Here is a 23,432-nt window from a genome sequence, read left to right as displayed (position 1 = left end):
AGCCTGCCTGGTGTTTGTTCTGAGCCACAAATGGATTCGAACCGCACATAGCTGTAGTTCCAATCCCGAAGCATCGGATGACCAAACCATCAGACTTTGCGATCTGCAGTCTGATCCAATAGTAGCAGAGGAGTGTCGGGAGAGTGGAACCGAGCAAGCAGGGGTTCGTTACACAGATAATTAAACATTATCAAGCAGGGGTTCGTTACACAGATAATTAAACATTATTAAGCAGTGGTGAGTTAATAAACTGATTCAGTGAATATGGTATTGTGATATAATAAAATATCAGTTGTGAACTTTGTGAGCTGTTTATATTTCAAATGTATACAAAACAAATAAATTAAGAGAGTAAATATGCCAGTGGGTGTTTAGGCGTAGTTAGTTTGGGACAGAATGGAAGGTTGTCAGATCTCATCAGGACCAGGTTCCGACACTATGGCCTGGCTTATGCCGGTGAGAGGAACAATAATATTATCCGTCCCTAATGTTCCCTTCTGAAATCAAATAATATAGTAGACCAAAAAAAAGTAAGAGGGGAGGAGAAAGTAAGTGTTGGTTGGGGTTCGGGAGAAAAGAGTTCGAAATCTCAGTAAGGTAGAAGAATCAAGATATCCACTCATATGATAAATGTAACATGGAGGAAAATATTACTTGTATTCAAGTTAGTAGCAATTATCGAAACCTGGGGAGTAGGTAATAGTCAACTCAAGTTTTCCATATGGGTTCAAATTTGGTGTGTTTATCTAATTTTTAGCTTAAGCTGTTGAGTATTTTTACCTCAGATAACAGTGTAAAAAAAGGTGAAAGCTCTACCTCAATAGGAGTCTAAAATGCCTTAGTTTTCTGTTTACTTTTTTTTTTTTAAACATCCACTTTCCCTTGCCTTCCACCCTAAATGCCTAGGCAAAAGTAGCATCATAATTTTGACAAGATCCTTGGGCATGCCGAGTAGCTCCACTCTTGTGAGACACTACTGTACTGTGCTGTTCCTCTATCTAACCAAATGAGATTCTCATGCATGCCAAGTAGCTAAAATCTCACAAGAAGATGCTACTGTACTGTGCTGAAACGGGGGAGAGTAAATATATTTGGTAACTCCCCCATGGGTGTTTTTCACATTTTTCTGCAGTGGGTTAAAATAGGGAAAAGGCTTGTGCAATATTAGTGGATCTAAATTTGTTCTGCACTTCTATGACCCGTTTTCAGCTGACGGCAGGCTAAAGATGGACCGGCAGCTGGCTCAGGCTCTCAGAGAGCTCCCAACCCCTCCACAGCTCAGTGCTCTAGTGTGTGTGTGTGTGTGTGGGGGGGGGGGGGGCAGATCAGAGAGCCAGTGGCTGACAGTCACAGACTTTGGTCACTGAAGGCTGAGAACCAATCGATCAGAGGTCTTTGATCACTCAGTCTTAGAGCCTTTGGGGGACAGATGCAGCTTCAGACCAAGGCTACATCCACCTAGGTGAGTATAAATGTTTTTTTGTTTTGTTTTTTAGAAGCCCATGCTTCTCTTTTAAGTATCATTTGTAAATATAAATGCACATAATGGATGTCTTACATGTTTATATAACTGTAATGGTAATTTTTTTGCATCAACAAGATAGATTGTTTAAGTTACAAAAATTGACTTTAAGATGTATTCAGACCAAATGTTTGGAAAGATTAGATTTAACCATTGTCAGATTTATTATGTTTTTTTTTTTTTTTGTCTGTGTTCCCACTATGGGTATTTACCTTCTCTACCTGTCCTGGCGATCATTTTAGTCTAGATAAAATAAGAAAAAAAGTGAAGGAAAATCCAAATTTTGAGTTGTTTCCAAAACAGGAATAAAGGGAAAATGTTCAGTTGGGACCATGTGGTCCAATGACAACTGTCTACAAGAGGTTTTCCTCATATTGGAGTTTTCCTTTCACTTCCTGTTGTTTCTACAGGACAGGAAGTTAAGAGAAATCTCCCAAATAAGACACAGATAGAATAACAAGCTGACAAGCACCTAACAATTCTATTCTCTATATTAAATATAAAAATGGATTTGTCTTTAGATATTCCTAAGATAAACAGCATTAAAATAATAAATATGTTCACCAAAAATACAATATATTATCCTTTTAAATAGAATACACTTAGCAAAAGGGCATACATTTCTCTATATGAGTTAACGAGACACACAATTTTACAATTTGCTTTAAAGGTTACAAGCCAGAATCCAGGAAACAGAAAAATAAACTTTAAGATTTTTAAATGAGTTTAATTTTTTTTCCTGTCAGATTTACTGAAATAATTACTGCAATATGTTGACATCCCTGATTTTAATTAAGAATGTACGTTTCCCTCCACTGGTTATGAAAAGCTATATACGGGGAGTAAATTACTTCTTATTTTAGTTAGTGTTAAACCCAGAATCTTTCTTGCATCACAGCAGGTCACAGCATGTAGTATTGATTGGTCAATGTTCTTGAGCTGGGACAATATCCTTTTGAGTGCTATTTACCAAAGGTCAAGAGACAGCTCAAATACAATATGTTACTATCAATTTATTCTGCTTTTCCAAAAACGGTGCAAGCTTCATACATAGCAATATACAGTATTCAGCCGCAAAACTTTGGCATTTAAGAAATCCTAATGCCGCGTACACACGATCATTTTTCGGCATAAAAAAAATTTCCATTTTTAAAAACGTCCTTTAAAATGATTGTGTGTGGGCTTCACATCGTTTTTCGGCTTCTGAAAAAACGCAAAAAAAAAAAAATTCAAACATGCTGCATTTTTTAACGTCGTTTTAAAAAATGTATTTTTTCGGGTTGTAAAAAATCGTGTGTGGGCTAAAACAACGTTTTAAACCCGCGCATGCTCAGAATCAAGTTATGAGACGGGAGCACTCGTTCTGGTAAAACTACCATTCAGAATGGAGTAGGCACATTCATCACGCTGTAACAGACAAAAAAGCGCGAATCGTCTTTTACTAACAAGGAATCAGCTAAAAGCAGCCCAAAGGCGAACAGAACTTCCCCTTTAGAGTGCCGTCGTACGTGTTGTACGTCACCGCGCTTTGTTCATAATTTTTCAAAAACGATGGTGTGTGGGCAACATCGTTTTTAATGATGAAGTTGGAAAAACGTTGTTTTTTGGACATGCTGAAAAACGTCGTTTTTTTTTATGACGAAAAACGATTGTGTGTACGCGGCATTAGATAAGTTCAAAACTGTTCAACTTTACAATTTTATGTTAGCAATTCCAATAATTAACTGTGTGCTTTATTTGGCTTAAATTATATGAACTGTAACAAAGAACTAGATCTCTTCCCTAAGTGTAAAATTACAACAAATGAGTATAACTGTGTGTGTGTGATGGGACCACATAGCAAAACGTTTTAGTGGATCCCCAAGTTCTCCAATTTCCATATACAAGGCATGCCAGTTCTGAACATTTGCCACTATGAAACTGTAACTGGAAAGCATAATGGTTGGCTTTATAGGAATCTTGTAAGGATATTTCAATCTTCATTTTATCTCAGACTCCAAATCTATCCTTCAATTTTGCTGAGGGCTGTTCAGACTGCCCTGGGTAACCATGGTCTGTATTGGATAATAGCGTGATGCCCTCATTCTGTATATTAATTTTCCTAGGCAGGGTTTCTGACAACCGCAGAAATCACTAGAGACTGGGGACATTGCTCAATGCTCTTTGGTTCCTAATTGTTAACGTGAGCAGTGCTGGGACAAAGTATTTTAACACTTAGGGCAAAAAGGTTGAAGTATGCCCCCAATGAGTTGTGAACTACTTCAGCAGTATAGGTTGCATCTTGCAAATCCTGCCACTATCCTCCTGAAGGTAGCTACCACTTTTACCCCAATCATTTGTATTTTTTTGTTGGTTGTCTTACACGTTTTGTCACTGTGTGATTAGTAGGGTGTAGGTCCTCGGGCCTGCCCTGAACATCTTGGGAGTGGGTGGACAAGGCCTTCTGGCTTAGTTGACCTGCTCTAGCCCCACCTAGTACTTGGGTGGGTCTGTTTCAGCAGACCTTCCAGAGAACTGGGTCCGTCTGGTTTCGGCCAGATGGACCAAGTGAGTACCACAGTCCCCGTCTGGAGCCTAACGCCCCGAGGGATCAGGGTAAGGTCCTTCCTAGTGGAGGACAAGTGCACTTTTTTGGGCACCGGGTGGAGTTTTAAAAAAAATGAGTGATAGACCTGTAGATCCTGCCTTCCTCTTCCTGATATGCCCAAGACATTTGTCACTTCTGCCTACCACTTGGCCCAGCCTTGGATGCAGGACAGTGACAGCTAAGTTTCAGAACTAGCAGTGGGCACAAGGTGATCCCCAGTACACTTCAGTAAAATAAATAATTATCTAAACCCAAGAGCAAAAATACAATGTATTGCAGACTATCAGTCCTTAGATATTTAGATATTTTGTCTGCCTTGTCTTTTTCTTATGCATTTCTTTTCTATTTTAGCCCAATGGTGCTGGAAATAACACACTTCCTATCCTAGGGGGATAATGTTAATTTACTGTACTGGAATAGGAGCAACAATAAATATGTTAGGGCTGCAAAACACCTACCCTCACAACATAAGGGAGGGGTGTGCCCTATAGTTTAAAGAAATTAACTGGGCAGGGCTAATAATAATTTGGAATTTAGTGCAGCAAAGGAAATATAAAGATATATACAGTATGTGTGTGTGTATATATATATATATATATATATATATATATATATATATATATATATATATATATCCATTCAAACACTTTATTGTCATGCCTTTGGATAATACGTTACATATGTGGAGCAAATCAGAACTGCAGATGACTTTCCAACACCCTCAAGCAAAAACAGAAACATTGAATGTACTAAGTGCATGGAAAAAGAGATTATGTTATACTGTAGATACAGAATAATAGTCACATTATACCCATAAAAATGTTGCAGCCTATCCCCTAATAGAACACAGGCACTATATGTTTCTGAGTATAAACACAAACTGCAATTTAATGGTCCCTACCTTTAGTTCTTCCTGGAACTTCTTTTCTAGTAGTTTTGCTGCTTTCCGATCTTCAATTTCCACCTTCCACTTTTCAGCCACTATCCGTGCTTTTTCTTTGGCCATAGCATCACGAAACTTCTTCTCAATTTCTGCCTCTTTTTTTTTCCTTTGAAAAATATCAAGTTGGTACTGGTAAAATGTATGCAAACCACTAAAAATTCACTTCTCTTATATTCTCTAGTTTGGTCTTTTATATATCATTGAAAGTGTCCTCTACACTTGCTCTAGTATCTCAAAAAGCCCTCCTATATTTTATCTTACATTTTCGGTCGAATGCTCAGCCCATAGGCTATAGAAGAATTTGAATGTTGGTTGACTAGTAATAATAATTTATAAATATAATTATTACTAGTGTCATACAACATTAGAATTCTTCTATAGCTTGTAGGCGGAACATTTGACAGGAAATGTACGATTACGGCGTCGTACAGTTTAGCTGCTCCGTCGAACATTCGACAGACACCACAAGCCTTCAATGACAGATTCGACCTTAATTAACTCGGATTTTCGGACAAATGCATTTTTGCAACAAAACAAAATAAATAAAACTAATTTCGGGAGTAACTAAATAAATGTATTTTTTGGACGAAAATGAAATTCCGAAACAAAATATTTCAGTGTGCACGTGTCTAGTCTGACGATCTCCCTGATAAAGACTTGTGCGGTTTTGGGGGCAGAAGGTGTTCCTTTCAAGGGAATGAAGTGTGCCATTTTCGACAGCCGGTCAACGAAGATGGCAGTATGACCCTCCACGGGAGGGAGTTATACAATAAAGTCCATGGAAATTAGTTTCCAAGGCCTATCTGGGATGGATAGCGGTTTGCGCAGACCCCAGGCCTTGGTTCTAGTACGTTTTGCTGCGGGTACAGGTAGTGCATGATTCCACATATTTTTTACAGTCCATTGCTACTTGTGGCCACCAGAACATGCATTGCACCAGCTCAGATGTCTTGGAATGCGCCAAAGTGATTCAGAAGGGAGCGAGACTTCAGAAGAAGCTTGTTTAATCTGGCATAGAAGATCTTCTTGTAACAAGAGAAAGTTTTCTGTGGGCAAGACAGTGTCTGGAGATGCAGGTGTTGTTTTGGGGTCATTAAACAAGCTTCATATTCTTTGAACCGGGCCGATAAGTGACAGGGAAGGAGAATCTGGAAAAGAAAAATGCCCACCTGGCTTGACGCGGTCTTAATCTTTTTGCAGATCTCAGGTATTCCAGATTTTTATGGTGTAAATCAGGATTGGGTTAGCTGCTCCTTCCAAAAGATATTGCCACTCCTCCAATGCAGCTTTTATTGCCAACAGCTACCCAGTCCCCTACATCATAATTCCGTATGGCAGCAGACAATTTACAAGAGAAGAAAGCAATAAGGAACAGGAGAGTCTTGGGGCTCTGGCGTTGCGAGAGTACTGCACCGACATCCACTTCAGAAGCATTGAATTCCAGGACAAATGGTAGGGTAGTATCATGGTGTTTTAACACAAAGGCAGAGGTGAACTGTCTCTTGAGGGTGTCAAAGGCAACTTGGGCTTCAGGGGCTTATTGAAACCGAACCTCCTGCTTGGTCAACTGTGTAATAGGACATATGATGGCGGAGAATCCTTTGATAAACTTCCGGAAAAAGTTGGCAAAGCCTACAAACCATTGAATCCCCTTGTCTGCAGTAACTGGCCATTCCAAGATAGCCGAAATCTTTTGGGGGTCCATTTTAATGCCTTCGACTGAAATGATCATACACAGAAATTGTATACTTTGTTGCTCAAATTCAAATTTTTCGGGCTTGGCGTATAAACCATGTTACAGGAGCCGCCCTAACACACACTGGACATGTTTGTGATGACTGTGAATGGAGACAGAGAAGATCAGAATGTCATCCAGGTAGACGATGATAAACAGGTCCAGGTAGTCTCATAAAATGTCATTAATGAAGTGCTGGAAAGTGGCAGGGGCATTGCTGAGCCCAAACGGCATTACCAAGTACTCAAAATGTCCAAATTGGGTGCGAAAAGCCGTTTTCCATTCGTCACCTTCCCTGATGCGAACCAAGTTATAGGCCCCTCGAAGGTCGAGTTTGGTAAAAATAACTGCAGCCCCAAGTCTCTGGAATTGTTTGGGTACTAGAGGAAGAGGATAATGGTTTTTAAAAGTAATCTTGTTTAGTTCCCGGTAATCAGGTCCGGACTGGGACAAGAAATAGGCCCGGGCATTTTAAACTGGACAGCCCATGCCCTGGGGGGAGTAGATCAAAAATGTGGGGCGGGAGTTCGCGGGGGGGGGGGGGTTGGTGACCAGATAGTCATCCCTAGAACCATCCCAATACAGCAAAGAGACATCCCCAGACCAGCAAAGAGACATCTGCAGACCAGCAAAGAGACATCCACAGACCAGCAAAGAGATGGCCGCAGACCAGCAAAGAGACGGCCACAGACCAGCAAAGAGATGGCCCCAGACCAGCAAAGAGACGGCCCCAGACCAGCAAAGAGACATCCCCAGACCAGTAAAGAAACGTCCCCAGACCAGCAAAGAGACGGCCCAAGAACAGCAAAGAGACATACCCAGACGGGTAAAGAAATGGCCCCGGACCAGCAAGAGACCGCCCCAGACCAGCAAAGAGATGGCCCCAGACCAGTAAAGAGACATCCCCAGACCAATGAAGAAATGGCCTCAGACCAGCAAAGAGACGGCCCCAGACCAGCAAAGAGACTGCCTCAGACCAGAAAAGAGACAGTCCCAGTCCAGCAAAGAGATAGCCTCAAACCAGCAAAGAGATGGCCCCAGACCAGCAAAGAGACGGCCCCAGACCAGCAAAGAGACATCCCCAGACGTGTAAAAGAAATGGCCCCGGACCAGCAAAGAGACAGCCCCAAACCAGCAAAGAGATGGCCCCAGACCAGCAAAGAGACATCCCCAGACCAGTAAAGAAACGGCCCCAGACCAGCAAAAAGACGGCCCCAGACCAGCAAAGAGATGGCCTCAGACCAGCAAAGAGACAGTGCCAGTCCAGCAAAGAGACAGCTTCAAACCAGCAAAGAGACAGCTTCAAACCAGTAAAGAGACGGCTCCAGAACAGCAAAGAGATGGCCCCAGACCCGCAAAGAGACATCCCCAGACCAGTAAAGAGACATCCCCAGACCAGTAAAGAAACAGCCCCAAACCAGCAAAGAGATGGCCCCAGACCAGCAAAAAGACAGTCCCAGTCCAGCAAAGAGACAGCCTCAAACCAGCAAAGAGACAGCTCCAGACCAGCAAAGAGATGGTCCCAAACCAACAAGGAGACATCCCCAAACCAGTAAAGAGACTCAAGACCCCTGAAAGAGAGAACAGGTGGCACAGGAGTGTACGGTAGCACAAGTGTCTGGCAGGATCAACAGCTGGTGGCAGACAGAGGTTCCAGAGGACTCTTGTAACTGGATCAGCAGACTTGGCAGGAAGTAGGAGCAGACTTGTAACAGGAGACACTCGCTGGAGACAGGTAGAAGGCTCCAAGGGATAAAGCACAGGAAGGCCAGACAAGACTCTCTAATTACGGATGGTCAAATCAGCCTTAGTACATCCACCTTTGGCAAGGTCCAAGGGAAACAGCAGTAATAGTGTAAATTCCATATATGGTTCCTTCAAACTTGGACTCTGGTTATCCAGATACTCCAGCCGTGACTTTTAAAAATCTGCCTTTCTATACTTCAGCTCAAATGGGGATGAACTTCATTTCATGACAACAGGACTGAGTGTGCCGTTCTCTGAACTTTTGTGCCCAACGCTCCTCAAGAAGCGCTGGGCAGACAAGTTCAGAGAGTGACACACTCAGTCCTGTATAGCGGTGTGCGGGCAGTGAGGAGAGAGGAGGCCACTTGGGGCTTGGATCTAGTTTAGTTTCACAGTTCTGATTGTCAACAAATAAAGTCCATCCCATGTGAGCTGAAGTATAGAAAGGTGGATTTTTAAAAGTCACAGCTGGAGTATCTTAATAACCAGAGTCCAAGTGTGAAGGAACCAAATATGGACTATACACTAGGGATGGATGAACTTTGGTTGTTCGGATGTTCTTGCGAACACCGAACAATATGCTGAGTTCGGGGAAAATTTAAAAGCCGCGGAACCCTGTTAAAGTCTATGGGACACTAACATGAAAAAACAAACATGCTAATTTTAAAGGCTTATATGCAAGTTATTGTCATAAAAAGTTTTTGGGGACCTGGGTCCTGCCCCAGGGGACATGTATCAATGCAAAAAAAGTTTTAAAAACTAAAGTTTTTTTGGGAGCAGTAATTTTAATAATGCTTAAAGTGAAACAATAAAAGTGAAATATTCCTTTAAATTTTGTACCTGGGGGTGTCTATAGTATGCCTGTAATGTATCGCATTTTTTCCTGTGTTTAGAACAGTCCCTGCAGCAAAATGACATTTCGAAAGAATACAATTCATTGAAAAAAACAGCATGGGATCCCCCCCCCAGTCCATTACCAGGCCCTTTGGATCTGGTATGAGTATTAAGGGGAACCCTGAACCAAAATTTTTAAAAAATTGCGTGGGGGTCACCCCCAATTTCATACCAGGCCCTTCAGGTCTGGTATGGATATTAAGGGGAACCCTGTGCCATGTTTTTTTTTTAAATGGCGTAGGGTTCCCCCAAAGAATCCATATCAGACCCTTACCCGAGCACACAACCTGGCAGGCCGCAGGAAAAGAGGGGGACGAGAGAGTGCCCCCCTCCTGAACCGTACCAGGCCACATGCCCTCAACATGGGGAGGATGCTTTGGGGTCTGGACCCCAAATCACCATGTCCCCATGTTGATGGGGACAAGGGCATCATCCCCATAACCCTTGCCCGGTGGTTGTGGGGGTCTGTGGGCAGGGGCATTATGGAAATCTGGAAGCCCTCTTTAACAAGGGGACCCCCAAATCCCTGCCCCCCTATGTGAATTGGTAACGGGGTACATTGTACCCCTACCATTTCACCAAAAAGGTGTAAAAAATGGGGAAAAAAACAAGAGCTAGCTTGGGACAAGTCCTTTATTAAAAAATAAAAAAATAAAAAAGTCCAGCGATGTAATCCATCTCGACCTGATGATACCAAAAAAAAAGCCGCTACTGATGCCTCCATAGGAGGTTCCCATTGAGTGACGCTTTCCTCACTCTGACAGCTTTTAAATAGCAGAGGGCAGGGTCACCCGGTTATGTATGTGGGTGACCCCGTCTCCTCTAACACCACAGGGAAATGCCGTGGGGCCACCCGGTGACGTGTTTGGGTGACCCCGCCCCTCTCTGCCACCATGGGAAACACCCATGGTGTCAGAGGGGGTGGGGTCACCCACACATGTCACAGAGTGGCCCCCTGCCCTCAGCTATCACAGCGGTAGACGCGTCATTTGGCTGGAGCCGCTCATGGAGGCAGAGCTATTGCTAACTGTTATGGGGTGTGGCTACGAGTGACAGATCACTGATCACTGCTCCCGATGATAGGGAGCAGACGATCAGTGACAGTGTCACTAGGCAGAATGGAAAGATGCTTGTTTACACTTGCCTCTCCCCATTCTGCAGCTCCGTGACCCGATCGTGGACACCGGCTGACATCAAGGCTGCGGATCCCGCAGGCACGGTCATGGAGCTACGCATTGTACCCAAAGGGCCTGGTAATGGACTGGGGGGGAACCCATGCCATTTTTGTTAATGACTTTTATCTATATTGCGGGACCGGACAACTCATTATAGCCGCAAGTAGTTTTAAATTACTTTTTTCCTTTAGAAATGTCATTTTGCTGCAGGGACTGTTCTAAACACGGTAAAAATGTGCCACTTTACAGTCATACTATAGACACCCCCCAGGTACGAAATGTTAAGGAATATTTTTTTTTTATTGTTTCACTTTAAGCATTATTAAAATCCCTTCTCTCAAAAAAAACTGCCGTTTTTAAAACTTTTTTTTTCATTGATACATGTCCCCTGAGGCAGGACCCAGATACCCAAACACTTTTTATGAAAACAACAAAATTTTTCACATTCGTGTCTCATAGGTTTTAACGGTGTTCGTGTGTTTGAACACATTTTTTGCCTGTTCGGCAAGTTCTGTTGCACACTGAACCAGGGGGGTGTTCGGCCCATCCTTACTATACACCATCACTGCTGTTTCCCTTGGACCTTGCTGATTTAACCTTCCATAATTAGAGGGTCTTGGTGTTAGGGTAAGAGTACATATTAAATGGTGTGTCGGTGGCTCTCTTAGGGTGGAGGATTTACTTTTTCAGTTCCCTTTCTTGCACTATTTGAGGAGTTTCTGTTTGTGCCATAGCGATTAGCCTTTGTGCACTTAGACTGTATTGAACTACTTTTTTACACTGTATACACTGGTTGTATATTTGATTCTTAGCGCAACTTATTTCTCTCTTTACGATTTTTTGTGTTATATCTCACATTATATGTTGCTGCTTTGCATTTGTTTTGACATAAGCGCGATATTACTTTATTTGTTTCTTTGGACATCTAATGATAAGGCATGCTTCAATATATCACAGTTTTTGGTTTTGGGCTTAATACTTTGGATCATATTTTGTGTTTAGGTTCAATGGTACAGAAAATATTTAGGTGAGCCTTGAACTGTAATCCTTGCTGCAGGACATGTTTCCTATCTGTAATCATATTTATTTATTTATTTATTTAACAATTTAGATATTGTAATTTAGATAAAGAAGATATGCAGTTATACTTCAGCCTGTACTGTCTGGAGTTCAGGAGCAGTTCTATACTCTAATAATTTCTGACTTATAAGTAAAATGCTGATTGTTTAATTGTTAGCTTTTAAAGTTAGTCTAAGCACTCTGTGTTTTATACATGCTATGCTAATAATTTGCTTTTGGGAAGAGGCTGTGATCAAAACACCCTTGTAGCAATTCCTGATTCACTAAATGTTCTTTATTAAATGCAACTTAGACACGAAAGGCTGGTACACATTGTAAGATCTCCTCAGGCTGAACAAAAAAAATCTGAGAAGTTTGCAAGGAGGTCCTGTACTAACGATGTTTTGTTATTAAAGTGAGGGGGTAGGGGACAAGGAAGAACCAATGGGAACTCAACACTTGTACTTTGAAACAAAAACTACAGTTGAAACACATAAAGGGATTATGATAAGCAGGTAGGCCCTCCTTACACATCTCCTGCTGGGATGTGTCTACACACCCTTTGTCTACATGCCATGACCTAACCTAATAAAAAACAAGAGGGGGATGGGGGAGAAGGGATGCAACGAATATGGAGAAATGACATTATCCCAATGTAATTTTGTCCCCGAGTCTCTCGGGGAGAGTCTCTCTCTGCTGGGTCATAGTCTTTGGGTAGGAGGCCAGCCCACAGCCCCCTCCAAAACACACAGTGACAGTGGGTTCTGTCACACTACTGTACTGGCTGATTTTGGCCAATATTCAGCCTTTGTGTAAGGAGCTTTAAGTTGGGTTCACACTGATGCGCTGCGGTTTGGCCTCAGTACAGATGTACAGTATGCATGGTTTTCATGCATTTTACTCATGTTTTTAGCTTATGTTCTATTAACTTCTATTATGTTATAAAATTTTGCTTTTGGGAAGAGACTGCAATCCCACACCCTTGTAGCAAATCCTGATTCAATAAATGTTCCTTCTTAAATACAATTTGTATGGTTAGGCCGGGTTCACACTGGTGTGCTGTGGTTTGGCTGCAGTGTGGGTGTATATGTGGTATCCATGCTTTTTAACCTTGTTTTTAGCCACAATCCTATTGACTTCTATAAGGTTGCACATTTTTGCTGTGTGTCTGAAAGCTCACCAGAGGTCCTGCATGCTGCATCTTTGGTGAGATTTCAGAAAATGCAGCAGAGTTCAATTTAATAGAAGTCAATGGGATCATGGCAAAAAACACAAAAAAAGCACAAAAAAACACAAAAAAAAAACACAAAAAAAAGTTTGGCCTGTGCTGTGGCCAAACTGCAGAGCATTAGTGTGAACCCGGCCTTAGGAAGAAAGCTGGGTTGTGATCACATCAATGTAAGATCATCGCTCACCATTGCTCCTCTGCCTCCTTTTGTGCTTGCTGCCTGGCTCTCTCAGCCATGATCTCTTCAGTTATTTGCTCATATGGCTTGTCTCCATTGGCTTCCCCCATGATCCATACCCAGACTTCTCCATTAGCTCCCTGTAGCCATTCAATGTGCTTAGAGTTATCTGTAGGAAATAAAAAAATATACATGAACGCACAAAATATTAAGTGGACATAAATTAAGCTGACAGAAAAGAAAATGTAGAAAAATAAATGGGATTACTAATCTAGGGTTTGCACATTTCCTGAATTTGATTTAAGCTGATTCAAGTTGTTCTAATATTTCATTTTCTAGTACTGGCTTTTTTACCATTTCCTTCTTATCCCAAGAGACAGCGGCACAATAGGTATAACGGATGGTAATTACTTAGTTCAAGGGTCACCAATGTGCATGCCATTGCTCACATACTGCTTGTAACAGCTCATATGCCTTTCAGAAGCCCTTAGGTGTCTCAGGAGGGGGAGGTCTTAAAAATAATGCTCAGCTCTGCAAACAACAGTCTGATATTCTGTATCATGAGTATTTCAGTATTCAAGGAGCCTGTTCCCATTTGAGGATTGTAGAAATATTATTGAAGATTAAGGAGCAGCCTTACCAGCTCCATTCTCGATCCACCTGTTAAAATAAGAGAATTTTCCCTCCTTATCATCACCTGTGTAATATCAGTACTGGAATAATAACATGAACGACATTCGCTCTCTTTAGACATCTGGTGAGAGACTTAAAATGCCCATACACTAGTAGCATTCAGGTCACAATTTTTTGTTTTAAGAACATTGATTTCATTTTCTAATGGTTGCTGGGGTCAACACACAATCGCTCAGAGAAGAAAAGAAGGAAAGGCTCTCACTATACAAAAAATCTTGGTTCTGGTTTATTTAGTTCTCTAATGTACAGACTGTTCCACCTGGTGTACAGACGCCCCTGTGAGTAAGCTCTGGATCAAGTGAAATGTTTTAGACTTGTGTAGACTAGATTCAGATAGATTAGCGGATCTTTAGATCCGCGTAACCTATCTGATTTACGATCCGCCGGCGCAAGTTTTTGAGGCAAGTGCTGTTTTCAGAAAGCACTTGCCTCTAAAGTTGCGCCGGCGGATCGTAAATCCCCCGGCGGAATTCAAATTCCGCAGCTAGGGGGAGTGTACTATATAAATCAGGCGCGTCCCCGCGCCGATCGAACTGCGCATGCGCCGCCGGCAAAATTTCCCAGCGTGCATTGCTCCAAATGACGTCGCTAATGACGACGTGAACGTAAATTACGTCCATCCGTATTCGCGACCGACTTACGCAAACGACGTAAAAAAAATCAAAATTCGACCCGGGAATGACGCCCATACTTAACATAGGATACGCCGCATATAGCAGGGGTAACTATCTGCCGAAAAAAGCCGAACGCAAACGACGTAAAAAAAAAAGCTTTTTTGCATTTGCATATTCGTCGCGTACAAAAAACGAAACGCCACCTAGCGGCCGGCCTGGAATTGCAGCCTAAGATCCGACGGTGTAAGTCACTTACACCTGTCGGATCTTAGGGAGATCTATGCGGAACTTGATTCTATGAATCAAGCGCATAGATACGACGGACGGAACTCAGAGATACGACGGCGTATCAGGAGATACGCCGTCTTATCTCTATCTGAATCCAGGCCTAGGTGTCTGCACATTGGCAAACATAATAAATCTGAACAAGACTTTTACACGTTGAGCAGATCCACTTCTTCTTTGAGAGGTTGTGTGTTGAGTCTATAAAGCCCCTGGTGACCACTGGGAGCCAGCACCCTGAGTCAGTGGGTTAGGTAGAAGGTGTGCCGATAGTCAAATACTATTGCTTGTATCACGTTAATGTGGTCAAAATTATGGTTATTTTTTGTTGAGAAAATTCGAAGGGGCAGTGTGAAAAAGTTTTCTTAACCCCCTTGGCGGTAAACCCGAGCGTGACTCGGGGTGGGTTTCCAATGTTAGGATCGGTATCCCCGAGTCACGCTCGGGGTGGACGTGCAGAGTGTGCAGCGGCGCGGCTTACCTTCTCGCTGGATCCACAGGCAAGTTACTTACCTTGTCCCTGGATCCAGCGATGCCACCCCGCTGCGTGAGCGAGCGGGACCTCCTCGCTCGATTCACAGTCTCCCTGTGTGCCGGCGATCTCCGTTCCCTGCGACGTTACGACGCACGGGGGCGGAGAACGGCGCCAAATTCAAAAAAGTAAACAAACACTATACATACAGTATACTGTAATCTTATAGATTACAGTACTGTATGTAAAAAATACACAACCCCCTTGTCCCTAGTGGTCTGCCCAGTGCCCTACATGTACTTTTATATAATAAAAACTGTTCTTTCTTCCTGCAAACTGTAGATTGTCCAAAAGTGTCCCTTTATGTCAAAAATGGTTTTAGATCAGCTAGAAAACAGCGATAATAAATTATAATCACTTGCAGAAATGTGCAATAGCGATTTGTGGGGAAATTTGTCATAAAAAAAATAAAAAAATGACAGCGACAATTCTGCAACTGAGCAAATTTCAGTGATTTTGAGTTGATTACATTATTGAATATTTTTTATTATAATTATATTATTATTTGTTATAATTATTTATTATATTATAATTTATAATTTTGTTTTAAAAAAAAAATCAAACCCGGGATGCCTACAAGACTTGTTTGGTCAGATTTAAGTGAGTTATTTCTAAAAATTACAGGCCTACAGTATAAAACGCCAAATTTCCTTGCAAAATAATTGTACCGCTTTTGGTACGTAATTCCAGACAGAATCATACCGCCAGGGAGGTTAAAGCAGAGTTCCACCCTAAAAATGAACTTTCAACAGCTTGCCTTTAACCACTTAAGGACCCCTTCACACCGATATACGTTGGCAGAAGGGCACGCGATTGGGTCACAGAGCTGAAGAACGGGGAGAGGTAAGTGTAAACAAACCTTTCCCTGTTCTTCTTAGTGTGGCTGTCACTGATCGTCTGTTCCCTGTGTTAGGGAACGACGATCAGTGACGTCGCACACACAGCCACGCCCCCCCACAGTAAGAACACTCCCTTAGGGCACATTTAGGGCCCGCTCCTGGTTAACCCCTTCACTGCTATTGTAATTTTCACAGAAATCAGTGCATTTTCATAGCACTTTTCGCTGTGATAATGACAATGGTCCCAAAAATGTGTCAAAAGTGTACGATGTGTCCGCCATAATGTCGCAGTCACAAAAAAAAAACCGTTGATCGCCGCCATTACTAGTAAAAAAAATATATATGAATAAAAATGCCATAAAACTATCCCCTATTTTGTAAACGCTATAACCTTTGCGCAAACCAATCAATAAACACTTATTGCGATTTTTTTTTACTTAAAATAAGTAGAAGAATATGTAACGGCCCAAACTGAGGAAAAAAAATGTTTTTTTTATATATTTTTGGGGGATATTTATTATAGCAAAAAGTAAAAAATATTGCATTTTTTTCAAAATTGTCGCTCTATTTTTGTTTATAGCGCAAAAAATTAAAACCGCGGAGGTGATCAAATACCAACAAAAGAAAGCTTTATTTCTGGGAAAAAAAGGGCGCCAATTTTGTTTGGTAGCCACGTCGCACGACCGCGCAATTGTCAGTTAAAGCGACGCAGTGCGGAATCGCAAAAAGGGGCAAGGTCCTTAACCTGCATAATGGTCTGGGTCTTAAGTGGTTAATAGTGTACATCTTAACATCTTAACAGTGTATAAAGTTTTCTTAATAGTGTACATCTTAACCTCCTAACAGTGTAAATACTGTATTTATTGGCACATAACACTTACTTTTTTACTCTGAAAATAGAGGGTAAACTGTGCCTGTGTGTTATACGCTGGGGGCTGTGGAAAGTTTTTATTTTGAAACTTCCCTCTTTTCCCCTCTTTTCCAAAATGTAATGGTAAAAGCAAAGGAATTTTTAAAGTGGAGGTTCCCCCATAAAAAAAAAAATTAAGATTAGATTCATGCTCATTTTGTCTAGGGGAATCGGCTATTTTTTTTTAAAACAAAGCTGTACTTACCGTTTTAGAGAGCGATCTTCTCCGCCGCTTCCGGGTATGGTCTTCGGGTCTGGACGTTCCTTCTTGATTGACAGGCTTCCGACAGGCTTCCGACGGTCGCATCTATCGCTTCACGAGTAGCCGAAAGAAGCCGAACGTCGGTGCGGCTCTATACGGCGCCTGCGCACCGACGTTCGGCTACTTTCGGAAAATCGTGACGCGATAGATGCGACCGTCGGAAGCCTGTCGGAAGCCTGTCAATCAAGAAGGAACGCCCAGACCCGAAGACCATACCCGGAAGCGGCGGAGAAGATCGCTCTCTAAAACGGTAAGTACAGCTTCGTTTTTAAAAAAACTAGCCGATTCCCCTAGACAAAATGAGCATGAATCTAATCTTATTTTTTTTTATGGGGGAACCTCCACTTTAAGTACTTTCAAAATATATTCTCTAATGCCATACATGGGTCGAATTTCGAAAGAATCTAAGATTTTATTGTTTGACGATTTTCATGCGGCCATCGAATTTAATAATCGGACATGTTGCAATTTTTTTTTAAAAACAAGCGATTTTCTAATCAATGATGGGAGAATCATGCGAGAAATGTAATCGAAAAATAAATGCGCATGTGCAAGAAAAGAAAATTCCCGGAAGGAAAAGAAGATTCCCAGACACAAATTCTTTTCTATAGAAAGACGAGGTGAAATTGGAGGTTTGGTTGGTCGAATTTCGAAATCAATGGTGGCACCATCGGATCACAAAATGCACAAATTTTCCAATTTTCAAAAGAAAATTTTTTCGAACTTTGACCCGTGTATGGCCAGCATAAGTCATTGAATGTAAGGAGAATTTATGTATGATTGTTCGTACAAATATTCATATGAACATTTGTTTGAAAATTTACTATTGCATTAGAAAGTATCCCACCAAAACCTAACTTTTACTGCAGGAAACGGTTGTTGCTTGATTTCAGGCTCTGTGCAGCCTTGGGAAAAAGCAGTTAGCCAATTATATAAACAGTATATAATATTTCAGTGGATGCTCTGAACCCTCAAGTTGCGGCATTGCAAAAAAGGGACTTTTTGTCAATTCTAGAAAATCGTAGTGACTGCAGACAGAAGTGGAAAGTGATTTGTAAAAAAAAAAGATAAAATGGCTTGTGTAGCAATTATACATGTTTTAAGATTTTTTATGCAAATGTGGTGCTTTTTTTAGGGGATGTAGATTTTCGAAAATTTTATTGAGGTTATGTTGTATCGCATTTCACCTACAAATGGCATTAAGTCAGTTTCATTCAATAGCACATATGCCAGAAATATGTTATATAACTTAATTTAAATGCACAAAAGTAGGGAAAAAATAAAAGCTTTTAAAGAGAATGCTTTTCTTACAGTATATGAGAACCACAGAACAGAAAGTTGTATCAAACCTCCATATAACCTTGGAAATTAAACCAAATTTTTCGCCAACAAAGCTCTTTTCTATTTCAAAGTATTGTTTTAATTCTAATTGTTTAAATGATTATACACAGTAAATAGCAGCACATTTGCAATTTACCGTATGCAGCTGAATATAACAGGGGAAAAAAATCTGTTAATAAAAAAAAAATAAGTGTTCTCTATGAAATTTCTAAAAACTGTTTTGTATTAACCTTGAATGTAACCTTGGTGATTGAAAGGCTTGCACTACATCATCAGTGTGCACTGTCCTGGACTAAGATTGTGCAATTTGTCATAATCAGCACTAGATTTCCCACTAGGGGAAGTAAATACTTGTTCTGCGGATCCTAGTGGTTAGGGTCAGTAATCAAATCTGATATGTCAATTTGTGACTAATTGGCTATGAATGCTCTAGTAACTGTATTGATCAACACTGACCCTTAACACTGAGCTATGTGGTTCTTAAGGAAATTAAACTGGAAGTAGCACAGTGTTCTGACGTCATGACTTTTTTTTTTAGCTTCAAGCCTATTTAAAAAATGGGGTTTGGGCCCCCTTTTTTAGCAATTGTAGCCTTTATAACTTAAAGTGTATGCAAACCCAAAAGTTTTCATATATATCAGCCTCTCACTCATTGGATGTAATTAGTTTTCTTACTCAGGCTTTTTTTCTTCATTTTTACTTTGTAATGCAGCAAACAATATACTTTCTGTCCCTTCACGACTACACTAATTTCTCAATTGCATCTATAGAGGTAGCAATGGTTGTCTCAAAGTTGGACTTCAAACCTCTCTGTGTTTATTTTAATCACACTGAGGTGCATTGAGAGGAGCAGGAGAAAACATTGCAAACTGTTAGCAAACTTGGTCGCAGTACCTACTTACCAAACTATAAATCCCATGATTCAGTCCTCTACAGGAGGTCATGTCACAGACCTGAGGGTATCTTAAGAAGTTTCCACTTGTTTTATAGCTCGCTGTATGATGCTGGTCTGAATGGGTCCTTTGATGAGCTGGGGGAACCTGTTTGCCGCTCCTCTCAGAGGTTGACAGGGAGGACTTAGATAAACTTTTGACATCCTTGGAAATAGAGGCTGTGATGTATTCCCTAACTAATAACAAATCCCTGGGACATGGCAGCTTACCAGGGGAATAGTATAAGACTTATGCTGCCTTATTAGTTCCTAAATTACATCAGTTATTTACCCATTGTTTGGAGGCTGGGAGGTTGCTTGATAGTATGTACCAAGCACACATTGTACTATTTCCCAAACCAAGAACGGATTTGACCTGTTCCTCATACAGACCCATATATTTTCTGAATTACTATCTCAAGATGCTTACCAAAGTACTAGCCAACAGAATTATGAAGGTGTTACCATCCCTTATCAATATTGACCAAACTGGCTTCATGCAACAGGTTAATCCACAGACATTAATTTCAAGCAAGTTTTTACACACCTCAAACTCCCCCCGACGAGAGTCCTTGTAGCCCCCGATATAGAAAAGTCTTTCGACACAGTCCATTGGAATTATATGATGCAGGTCCTGGAACTTTTTGGTTTTGGTCCTGTAAATAAATGGATTGGCTTGCCATACAAGGCTCCTATGGCCTATATCAAGCTGAATGGTAAAATATCATCCCTATTTCCAGGTAAAAAGGTGAACGAGGCCTGGGGTGCCCACTCCCCCTGCGTTGTTCGCTTTAGTCATTGACCCACTAGTTGAGGCATTACGTAGATCATTGATGTCTTGGGATTCATGTGGATTCCATTGTAGAAAAATTAGCACTCTGTGCCCCTCATTTTCGGCAGCATTGCAAATTCTAGATCTCTTTGCGGCTCTCTCAGGCCTCCATGCCAACTGAGACAAGTCACTTATCTTACTGATAGATCCAGGGGCAATGACGTTGGTCGACCCTAATTCACCATTACAGTGGACGAACACCAAGTGATATCTAGGGTTAACATCTCCTCTAATGTCCATGATTTCAGCAAACTTAGTCTGTCCCCAGCACTACAGTGGTGCAGGCAAAGGTTGAAGGCTTGGTCTCATCTCTCGCTATCACTCATAGGGAAAATGTATTTACTTGCTTTACTTACTAAATGAAAATCCTCCCGGTTTTGCTGTATAATCTATGACATTCTCCAGTCTAGATACCAAAGTCCTTTAAACAGTTGGACTCACTCAGAGCCTCATTCCTTTTGCCAATCACACCCAGTCAGATTTAGTAAAAAACGAAAGGGTGTACTGGCCTGTCTACACTTTTTTACATACTACTTAGTGCCTGTACTCAACCATGCCCATAATTGGCTCGCCTCAGATGATACAAATGCTTCAATAGTTCTAGAAGCAGTATACTTGGGATCCTTTGAGGCCCTTCGAAATACCCTTTATAGAGGATCAAAAGTCTTCTATCCATCCTTAACTCTGCCAATGAAGGTGGTTATTAAAGCTTGATACATTACGGTGATTAAGCCCAATCTCATGAAAGCAAATTAGTCCCCAAATACACCACTTTGGTACAACCCAAATCTGATGAAATTGCAATCCTTGCAACACTCCTAACTAATGTAGATCTGAGCAATGCGTGTTTAGTGTTATAGGTTAATCTTTTATGCACAGAGTTATGTGCAATTGCTAGCCAGGGTATGCCCCAATGGCTATGTTTTGTATCTTAACAAGTCATTTCTAATAAAGAGAATTAATTTAAAAAAACATCTGGCTCTTCGGAGGTTAACAGCTCCTGGTCTTCAGGCAGAACTGCAGTACAGACAGTCTGACAGGGACATGCGCCTCATTTCTCCCCCACTGGGAACAGTTCTTTCATTGATTATACTGCTTGAAACTTGACTTATGAATGGGGCAGAGGATCCTGGGACTTATCTGACCTTTTCCCATTCACAAATCATCTTACAGGCAATGTAATCAGTGAAATAGGAGGAGGGGGAGTGTCTCTGTTGGGCCATCTGTACTGCTGTTCTGCCTCAAGAGACTTAAAGTGGTTGCATGGCTTTGTTTTTATAATAACAAACATGTTATACTTACCTCCACTGTGCAGTTTGCTTTGAGTGGCCCCGATCCTAGTCTTATGGGGTCCCTCTGCGGCTGTCTCGGCTTCTCCCCACAAGAGCTAACCCCCTTCATGGGAAGCCCTCTCCCAAGGGGGTTCGTTTGCGGGCATGCTCCTGTGATACAGATGATGGCTATAGCCGCCGACTGTATCACTCGGCCCTGCCCCCGGCGCGCCGCATCATTGGATGTGATTGACAGCAGCGCAAGCCAATGGCTGCGCTGTTATCAATCTATCCAATCTAGCCAATCAAAGGGCAGACTCCGTGGAGAAGAGGATGCCGGGGGACACCCACAGCAGGTGAATGGGCTCAGGTAAGTAAAACTGGGGGACTGGGGGGGCCGTCATTGCCAGGTGTTTTTTCACCTTAATGCATAGGATGCATTAAGGTGAAAAAACACAAACCTTTAAAACCCCTTTAAGGCTTTTTTTTTTGTTTTGTTTCCAATATTTCTTTATTTTAGTGTTGGAAAGTTGACACAAAAGTTTTACAAGATTGTATAAAAAAGAGAGATGAGATTATATGGTATACACTGGCGGACACTTACTACTATCAGAAGGTAGTTTTAACAAAAACATAAAAAGATCACAATTGTTTTTAGTTCCATTCAAAGAAAAAACAAAATGCAGCGCTCTGAAAATTAATTCCAAAGTAGTACTGTATGCATAAACAGTGCTATTTATTCCATTAAGTTAAGAAACGATTGAGCAGTCGAAGTTTAAAATAAACGGTAGTGAACCTTACTGCACCCCACATTTCTATCACCTTCCAAAAATCCATAAGGCGAATACCAATCCCCCTGCAAGACCCATAATATCTAGCACACATAGTTTTACTAGTGGCCTTTCGATGAACATAGATTTTTTTCTGCAGTCCAAGGTGTGCCAACTTGCTTCATATATTAGGGACTCAAGCCACATCATAGAGATTGTTAAGCAATACACATGGGAAGATACATATATCATTAGACGTTACATCCCTTTACACCTCAATACCTCATGAGATAGATCTAGCAGCTGTACAATATTTTTTCAATAAACATGGAGACACTAATTCTGAACAATCACAATTCTTGTTAGACAGTATCCAATATAATATAAAGGATAATTCTTTCTTCCAACTTAAGGGCACGACCATGGGGGCCAATTTCACCTCAGTGTATGCCAAACTTACCATGGGCCACTGGGAGGAGGGGCATATCTGGATGGACAATCTGTATGCTGAGCACATTGTACATTAGAGGTACATTGACTATATTGTGCTCATCTGGAGTGGCGGCCTGGACCTGTTAACCTCCTTTGTGGCCCACTGTAACAACAACGTGTTTGGACTGTCATTCACATATGTGATGGACCCTCATGAACTGGTCTTTTTGGACTTTTTGGTCCTATGTCATGATCAACATGTGATCTTTACAAAAAAAAAACTTAAAAGCGTACATTCCTACCTCCACTACGATAGTTGTCATCACTCGAAATGGAAGAATAACATTCCAAAAGGTCAATTTAGGAGACTCAGAAGGAATTGCACCAAAGTAGAGGAATATACTGCTCAGGGTAATCTAATGAAAACTAAATTCAAAGAGAAGGGTTACCCAGTTGACTTGATTGAGGAAGCGTTTATCTCTCAACTGGACTTGCCCCTTAAAATTACAACTGACAAGGTGAAACAATCTGAGAACGTGGCCAGATTTGTAACCCTATATAATGACAAGTACAAGTCTATCTCTAATGTCATTCGCAAGCATTATAACATTTTATTATTAGATCAGCGCCTTGCCCCAACATTGCCCGCCTTTTCG

General features: G+C 41.3%; 1 protein-coding gene across 1 annotated transcript in view; it reads right to left on the bottom strand.

Moving 5' to 3' along the window:
* Positions 1-1,875: 1,875 nt before the first annotated feature.
* SH2D4B (SH2 domain containing 4B) overlaps positions 1,876-23,432 on the bottom strand; it is a 119,171-nt gene continuing 97,614 nt past the window's right edge. The window contains exons 2-4 of the mRNA XM_040322199.1: positions 13,077-13,236; positions 5,011-5,158; positions 1,876-1,926 (exon numbers count right to left, since the gene is read on the bottom strand). Of these exons, the coding sequence (XP_040178133.1) occupies positions 1,876-1,926; positions 5,011-5,158; positions 13,077-13,236 (359 nt within the window). The remainder of the gene's footprint in view (positions 1,927-5,010; positions 5,159-13,076; positions 13,237-23,432) is intronic.

This window comes from Rana temporaria, chromosome 8 (genome assembly GCF_905171775.1).
Source record: "Rana temporaria chromosome 8, aRanTem1.1, whole genome shotgun sequence".
Lineage (NCBI taxonomy): Eukaryota > Metazoa > Chordata > Amphibia > Anura > Ranidae > Rana > Rana temporaria.
Note: the sequence above shows the minus strand (reverse complement) of the source record. Positions and strands in the feature narration are given on the sequence as shown.